Source organism: Oratosquilla oratoria, chromosome 36, assembly GCF_046742065.1.
Source record: "Oratosquilla oratoria isolate Oo_2021 chromosome 36, ASM4674206v1, whole genome shotgun sequence".
Classification (NCBI taxonomy): Eukaryota; Metazoa; Arthropoda; class Malacostraca; order Stomatopoda; family Squillidae; genus Oratosquilla; species Oratosquilla oratoria.
Window position 1 is genome coordinate 28,604,910 of NC_134812.1, and position 9,308 is coordinate 28,614,217.

General features: G+C 38.6%; 1 protein-coding gene across 1 annotated transcript; it reads right to left on the reverse strand.

The window, feature by feature from the left end:
- Positions 1-3,515: 3,515 nt before the first annotated feature.
- LOC143019148 (uncharacterized) lies at positions 3,516-4,787 on the reverse strand. Its single transcript, XM_076174841.1, has 2 exons — positions 4,762-4,787; positions 3,516-4,655 (listed from the first exon to the last, which is right to left on the reverse strand). The coding sequence occupies exon 2, from the start codon at positions 4,641-4,643 to the stop codon at positions 4,035-4,037; it is 609 nt and encodes a 202-aa protein (XP_076030956.1). The 5' UTR covers positions 4,644-4,655; positions 4,762-4,787; the 3' UTR covers positions 3,516-4,034.
- Positions 4,788-9,308: the final 4,521 nt, after the last annotated feature.

Sequence of the window (9,308 nt, forward strand, 5' to 3'; positions counted from 1 at the left end):
TTTCAAAAAAAATCGAAGAAAATGTTAGATGTTTATGGTAGAAATAACTCACAAACCATAAATATATGGAAATGATAAAACGTTAAAATCTACGGGATTCACACGCATGTTTAAAGGGTTCAAAGGGTCTCTTTTTTTTTTTTTTTTTCTCATCAAGGCAATCATTCTTTTAGAATATGACCAAATCTATTCATTATTTGATTAATTCTAGATTTTCTGTTATCCTTTTTAATTTTCTTGTCTTTATATTAAATTTCAAATGATTCATTAGTACATTTCTCCAGTCTTCGAAAATCACCCAAAATTTGACAGACTTGAGAAATATACAGTTATGTGCCCCTTAGCAATGGATTTATTCTCTAATCATCATATCCAGCAAATCTACTATCAAGTTTTTTAATATAATAATATAGAATAAAAGACAGAAAACCACTTGCCATTACCAACAACTTGGTGAAATAAGAAGATCACTATGAATTCCAAAACAAAAGAAAACTCCAACAGAGTTCGTTGTCCGCATTTCTCGTACCTAATTTGATCGAATTTCGTCTACTTTGGGTTGTCTATTTTTGACCAAATTGGAACAGGGAGCTAGATGTCCGGCAGCTGTACTGATTACCAACAGATGTGGCAATTGTTTCCTCTCAGCCTAATAATACTATTGAAAAGTAGAATAGTAGGAGTAAAGTTAGACTAGATGTTGGTGAACGTAATTTCTTTTCTGTAAACCGTTTCCAAACCTTTAGTTTTATATATCATTAAAATATGAGATAGTGTGAGTAAGATTTACTATTCTATCCCTGTACAGTTTAGACTTACAATAACGTTAGTGATACATTTGACTTGTTCCTTGCTGCATGTGAGGGGACGGACAACTTCTGTCATGATTTTTTTTTAAACTGGTATGAAGATGGAACAACATTTTCAAACTTTTGGAAATGTTCTATAAGATATTACAGTTTTCAAAAAATGTAATGATCTAGTCCATTTTCATTCTTACAGTAAAAGTACTAAAGATACCAAAATTGCGATTGAATACATAGAACCCTAAATTAGTTACATGACTTAATAATCAATACATCCTTAATATCAAACATATAAATATAGTTATAATTATCAAGTGAAGAGAACTAAGGGTGATAGTGACTTCAGGAACACTGAAAAGCCTTAAGGAAATCTGATGAAGGAAGGAAGAGCTATTTGCTATAGAAATCTGCCACAGTGAGTGTGTCAATGAGATTCTGGTAACTAAACACTTGAAGCCATGAAGTAAAAGGTTCACGTGGCCTCCAGTTGTACCTGACACTTTTATGTTCAAAAGAATCCAACAAATAATTTTTTTTCTTGAGAATGGTTAGCTCTCCAAATCCAAGGTAAGAGGGAAGGACAAATTAGGGAGAAGAGAGAGAGAGAGAGAGAGAGAGAGAGAGAGAGAGAGAGAGAGAGAGAGAGAGAGAGAGAGAGAGAGAGAGAGAGAGAGAGAGAGAGAGAGAGAGAGAGAGAGAGAGAGAGAGAGAGAGAGAGAGAGAGAGAGAGAGAGAGAGAGAGAGAGAGAGAGAGAGAGAGAGAGAGAGAGAGAGAGAGAGAGAGAGAGAGAGAGAGAGAGAGAGAGAGAGAGAGAGAGAGAGAGAGAGAGAGAGAGAGAGAGAGAGGCAGAGATAGAGGGAGGCAGAGAGAGAGAGACAGAGAGAGAGAGAGAGAGAGAGAGAGAGAGAGAGAGAGAGAGATACGAGGGGAAGGGTGAGAAGATAGAGAGAGGGGTCATATGTTAGTATTACAGAGGATTACAAAGGCGGAGCATGCCGACAGGAGACCTTTTGATCCATATCTAGGTCGGATGCGAAAAAAATATCAATAATAAAATAATAAATAAAAACTATAATAATGTAAATAACAAATAAAATACATAAATAAATGCACAGGTATAGTTAAACAATAAACAAACAGGTAAATAGTAAATAATAATAAATTGACATATAACTAATAATAAATGAAAATCAGACAGACAAAGGATAACAAAACAAAAACAAATGATAAAGTATTTAAAAATTTTAACCAATAGACGACGGTAATCAAAATATTTAACCTTAATAATGTTACCAGTCGACTCTTCACCGCAGAGAACAAACCAATAGTTCAATACCTAATCTCGACAATCAAAGTGAATGAGTTACAGTGATAAAACATGCTGACAGGAAACCACTCGTATGTATGTATACGTGTTAGTGTGTGTGTGTGTGTGTGTGTGTGTGTGTGTGTGTGTGTGTGTGTGTGTGTGTGTGTGTGTGTGTGTGTGTGTGTGTGTGTGTGTGTGTGTGTGTGTGTGTGTGTGTGTGTGTGTGTGTGTGTGTGTGTGTGTGTGTGTGTGTGTGTGTGTGTGTGTGTGTGCGCGTGTGTGTGTGTGTGTGTGTGTGTATGTGTGTGTGTGTGTGTGTGTGTGTATTCACCTTGGTCTTTGGATCACGTGCTGGACCCGTGATCGACATCTATTTTCCTCCCAGAAGAGAGCTCAGAGCTCGTATGACCGATCTATGGGTTATGATGAGATAAATTTTATGTGTGGTGACACCATTGTTTTTTTTTTCTTTCTTTCTTTCATTATTAAGATAATATTTAATTTTCCGAAAATCAAAATGAGTGAAATGATTATAGCCCTTGCGACATATCGGTTGAGGTCTTATTTCAGTGAAAGACGAAAGACATTTAGCGTCTCGATGTACGAGGAGGCGTTATTAGGCTGAGCGTTTTTGACCATCTTGATTGGGGCTTTCACTATGCTGACGGACACAGGATTTGGTGACATGAGATGGTTTATTTTATTTTTCGAAGAGGTCACATTCACTCGTGCTGTATTTTATAAATCTTATTCTAACGTCAAACAACTTAAATCTGTTCAGGTAAATTTTCGAACAAGAATGAGTTAGATCCCAGATAACTCAATTCAGACGCGTGAGAAATGCACACCGATCCAATTTATTATTTTGTTCTGTCTAGCGTCAGATGATTTTATTCAACTTGATTAACGTCAACACTGTGAAGCAGAATCAGACTGTCAAAATTCACTCTTTAACTGCAATGGCTTACCTTCCATTTTCTTCCTGGATTACGTCAGACAATTCTATATAGTTTCGGAAAAGCATAGTAATAAAAGGAATATGATCACAAGAAATGTTTTCTCTCTCAGAGAAGATAAAATACGTCTTTTGAATATTCTTACATGCCATACACAGAAACCACTTTAATGTGTTGGTTTTGATCTTACCTTGTATCTGGGTAGACTGATGATGAAGCCCACCGAATACTTATCATGGCTGCCTAAACAAATAGGGCAAAGGTAACACAGAGGAAGTTTGTTTGTTTTTCCTATAACCGATTCCCATGCGAATACTTATCATGGCTGCCTAAACAAATAGGGCAAAGGTAACACAGAGTAAGGTTTGTTTGTTTTTCCTATAACCGATGCCCATGCGACTCTATACAAATAATATGATCCCGGAATGAGAGAAACACAGATATGAAGAACCATTTATTTTATAAATGTCATTTAACAAGTGCCTGCGTAAAACACAACAAAATAATAGTAATAATAATAAGATAAAACAAAATGAAACAAAACAAAACAAATTTGTGTGTCAATGTAGCCAGTCCAGCTTCAATTCCTTTCCCTGAGTTTAACGAGAACTCCGATTTAATACCGCTGACTGCCACTCGCCCCATAGGTGACTACTTCATCTGATTCCAAGCTCCGTCTACCCCAAGCTTCATACCAGTAACGACTATATGAAACAAATATGTCATGGCTCTGGTTATGAGATACCTAAGTCCACAAGCGTAGCTCATATTTTGTTCTGATACACAATTCTATTCATCTGTGGAGTAACCGAGGCTTTATTCTTCATTCGAATAAAATTGTCAGTCATTTTTCACAACAAAATTCTTTGAGCTACGATAGTGAAAAGGAAAAGAATATAAAAATGTCACAAGAAGGAGAGATGACTTATTAGTAAAAAATAGGAAGCTTGCACACGTGCTCTCTAAGGCATCTGTCGAAGCAAACACTTATCGAGACCAGGACATCTACCATCGCTGGAACAGGTCTCGGGAGGACCGTGAAACTTCGGGCAAAATTTCCTGACGGGTGGGCACTGACCACCCTTGATGATCTGTGAAGCGATGGGATCGGCTGGTTGGTTGGCGTCCTCACAGCAGTAGACCGCTCCCTCAGGAGTCTGGCACCAGTAGCGGCAGCTACCGCTTGGAGGTGAAATGACTCCTCCGCCAGGAAACACTCCGGAGACTCCTCCGACAGGAGGCACTCCGTGGACTCCTCCGACAGGAGGCACTCCTTGGACTCCTCCGACAGAAGGCACTCCGTGGATTCCTCCGACAGGAGGCACTCCGTGGACTCCTCCGACAGGAGGCACTCCGTGGACTCCTCCGACAGGAGGCACTCCGTGGACTCCTCCGACAGCATGAACTCCTGAGTGTGCTCCATGTCCCAGAAGTCCTCCAAGGAGTCGAGTATTGGATGTACCACCACCATCACTACCACGTCCACCTTCATGGTCATTGTCATCACTACCTTTCCCAGGCTTGAGTTTTTTTTGCCCATCACCAAGGCAAGGGACACGAGTAGTACACATATGGCTCTCATTCTGTAGGTTAAAAAAAAATCACAGAATTGGTCACGTAATCCTCCAAGAGGGAAGCCGCATATAATGCAAAGAATGAAAGAATCTAGGACGTTGATCAAGTGCTTACTTGTTGTGTTGCGCAGGCCGGCCTAGGTCTAGTGTGTCTGCTTTCACCGGCGAAAGCTTTTATATATACATACCTGGTCGTCAAGCCTCACTCACTTTAACCTCACTCACCCTCTTTGGTCGCTTGCAGTCAGGTTCGGAGCTGGTTTCCATGGGATTTCCCCCTCCGCCTTTTTTTGTGTGGGTCTGTCTCTCTCTCTCTCTCTCTCTCTCTCTCTTTTCAAATAGTCTTTAGAAGATGCCTTCATGATTCTGTTATCCCATATTTATCTTTTATATAACTAACTGAATTATAAAAAAGAACTAAAGTTGTCGTGTAATTTTATGATACATAAAGAGGAACAAAAAATCTTAACAGTCGCATTGTGGTTCAGGTACCAGTTCTTTAGGTGTACAAATGACAGAGCTTTTCAGCGATCTATTGAACTTTTTTCTATGTGGACGGAACCTCGAGGTCCCTTTCATGAAGACGCACCAAGGCTCGTTTACGTGGACATGTCGCTTGACATTCCTCCTAATTCTTTTTTTTTTTTTTTTTTTTTTTTTTTTTTTTTCTTCTTTTTTGAGGCGAGGAGGTGACCAGATAGGATGAGACTTTTTGCAAAATGTATCGTTCACAATTTGATTTAGTTAGCTAATTCATTGCTATTTACGAATTGCTCGAGGCATCCACCAGGTGATTTAATTCATATGTATGAAACCCGCACAGGAAACGGGTTAATCCTATGGGTACTGAGTTGATTTCTTTGTTAATAACTTGATGAAACCCAGAGGACAAATAAGAGTGAATGTGATGGAAGAAACACAAGGAATTAAAGGAGTATTATTTAGCTCCAATCGTTTTGACCCACAGGTTTTGGTCACAAAGTTGATAGATATGATGTGGCCTGAAGCCAGGAGAGCCCTCTCTTACTGTTTCTCCTGGAAAGACGCTCACGCTATTAGAATGCTCTATTCAAGCTCTGGTCAAACAACACTGACACGTCCGTCACACTCAAAAGACAATTAGATGAGTGGTAGCTCATAATGACGACAAGACAAAAATATCTCCTTTAAACGAAACCCTTAAGTTTTGCTAATACACACACACACACACACACACACACACACACACACACACACACACACACACACACACACACACATATACATATATATATATATACACATATATATATATATATATTTATATATATTTATATATATATATATATATATATATATATATATGTGCGTGCGTGCGTGTCTGTCTGTCTGTCTGTCTGTCTGTCTGTCTGTCTGTCTGTCTGTCTGTCTGTCTGTCTGTCTGTCTGTCTGTCTGTCTGTCTGTCTGTCTGTCTGTCTGTCTGTCTGTCTGTTTACCTAATTGTATTTACCTAGTTGTATTTTACGGGAAGGGGAGCTATGCTCATGGGTTCCCGTCTTCATATTTCAGTTTATCTAAACTATTTTTAAATTCATGTATTGTTTTTGCACACACCACTTTCTCATCTAACTTGTTTCAACTGTCTATTACTCTGTGAGAAAAGCTGTTTTTTTCACATCTCTTCTATAGCTGTCTTTCTTGATTTTCTTTCCGTGTCCTCTTCTATTCTTATCATCCCATTTTATTAGATCCTCTCTATCAATAATTTCTATGCCTTTCCTGATTCTGTAAATAGCTATCAAATCTCCTCTCTCTCCTTTGTTCTAATGTTTGTAGCTCAAGTTTTGCTAGTCTCTCTTCATATGATAGTTTTGAGAGTGTTGGTGCCAAACATGGATTAGGAGCCAAGGAAACTCTCAGAGATTGTATTTATTCAGACAACAAGCAACATGAATCAGAGAAGCAAAGATATAATGTGATCATCACAGTCGACGGAAGTGATTCCTGGTGGACTCCGCCCACAAGGAAAGGTCACACCACAACACAGGAACCACTCATTGTCCAACATTTCGTACAACCTGGACAGACACCCCAAACAGCCAATGACAAGATCTCAATTCACAGAGAATGGCAACGGCTCCCAATCAGATGACAGAACCAACCAGGAGGGGGAGGAGCCGAAGACCAGACACTATCACTAGGCGAAGTCGACGATTGGTAGAAAAAAGCGCAAATCAACGGCAGACCACAACACCAGTTTTTGAAGAAGATATAAATCGAATAATGAAACAAAAAAGGTAGAAATATAAATGCAATCAAAATTATAATGATACCAATACAATCAACAGTATCAGCTATGATGACAGATATGATACACTGAGAAAAACATAAATCGAATAGTTAAATGATAAAGCTAATATAACAGTGTAATCAAAATGATAAATGGTACCAGTATGAACACGAGGTATATGATGATAGATATGATACATAACTACATACCATAGAACATTTTATTTTTATAAGAGATGGCCGAGTCAAAGCACACATCTTTTACATACACATCTAAAACCCATTTAACACCCATTCTATCTCAGCACCTCTTAAGATAAAGAGGCATCTCTGACCCCCTCTTCTCTTTATTCACTACTGTCTTTTACATTTTCTCTACCAGTCTCTTACATTCAACCTGCAACCCTGCTAACTCTTTGTACCTCTCGTCATTTTACTTTTAATAACATCTACTCTCAACTTTTTCCTCTCGCACATCCTTTTAACCTCTACCACTAATACTTCAGTCTTTTCTCAGCCACAAGAGCAATGTCATCCGCAAACAACAACTGGCTTAACTCTTAGGTTCCTCAACCCTCACCCACCAATTCCAAACCTCTGTCTGACAATAGCTATAATGATGATACCAAAAGTGAGAGTAACAAGGAAAAGTGTAATAAAATGAGATAAGATAAGGGTAGGTCGCGTCAGAGGACGTATAGCTGGCAAGACCAATCAGGCGTGGCTGAAGCTCCTAGGTCATGCACCTTTCCCTTGCCGCCAGCTTTTGACTTCCTGTTTCCCACTCCGGATGGTGCCTCGGTTTTCATCCCTCTTATCTCTCTCGTCTTATATTGTTGTTGTTTTTAGTGGCCATATAAAATACTCCATTGACTTTCATTGTTGTTTATGTATTATGTATCCCTAAATCAGACTAGTTGGTCTCAGCTCTCTACTTAAGATGTTAGAAATTCTAAAGTTCTGTACCACGAAGTATCGTGAATCTGGAATCTCATAGTTAGCCTCCCTCCTCCTCTCTCCCCCTCTCTCTCTCTCTCTCTCTCTATCTCTCTCTCTCTCTCTCTCTCTCTCTCTCTCTCTCTCTCTCTCTCTCTCTCTCTCTCTCTCTCTCTCTCTCTCTCTCTCTCTCTCTCTCTCTCTCTCTATCTCTCTCTCTCTCTCTCTCTCTCTCTCTCTCTCTCTCTCTCTCTCTCTCTCTCTCTCTCTCTCTCTCTCTCTCTCTCTCTCTCTCTCTCTCTCTCTCTCTCTCTCTCTCTCTCTCTCTCTCTCTCTCTCTCTCTCTCACACACACACACACACACACACACACACACACACACACACACACACACACACACACACACACACACACACACACACACACACACACACACACACGCATATATATATATATATATATATATATATATATATGTATATATATATTATATATATATATATATGTATGTATATATATATATAATGTTCGATGGAGCCCTATATATCTATAGGGTGGACAATGGTCCACGCCATCATTATGACTGTACCCAATATATCTATGAGGAATTTCCCTGTTCGCCATATTGTTATCAGCTATGTATTCAACTATGCAACACTTCGTTACTAGCATGCACACGCGGGCACGCATTATATGCTACAAGATGTGATTTCAACGACAAGACTACTGTCTCCCAAGGGACTTCCATTATTCGGTGACCAAGCTCACCAACCTTTCTTGACGACGCCCTTTGATAACAAAAGATTCTCGGCGCCTCAGGTCAAGAGCTCTACTTAAACAATAGCCCAACTGTGTCTCGGGTCAACACCTGCACCGTATCGGCCAATGTCTCACTCAACGCGACCCAGCCTTCCAAATTTTCAAATATGGCAACAGCCTTCTTATTTCATAAATTGGCAACCTTTGTAAATTTGTATATAGAATGTTTCTGGCAACCCTCCGAGATTTCCTGAGGGCTTTCCGTGTGTTTTGTAGAACAGAACTGAACCGAAAGAATTAAAGCCAAGAATTCCGCCTGTGTTCCCTTCTCCACCAATTCTAATGTTGAGTAACACAACCTACAATACATGTATATATATATATATATATATATATATATGCACATATATAACCTATATATACATACATACATACATATATGTACATATGTGCATGTATATATATATATATATATATATATATATATACATATATATTATACAATCTCTTTTGCTCTGCAGTACATACATACCTGTAAATATCTATTTAAGATTTTTTCATGATGGAGTCGTGATTTTTTTGTCTAGGTAGTTCCTATGTTATTTTAATTGCTTTTTTAATTATAATTTAAAAATACCGGGTAATTGATTCCACATTATAAATATATGTGTGTATCTATCAAATAGCTGTTTTTTAT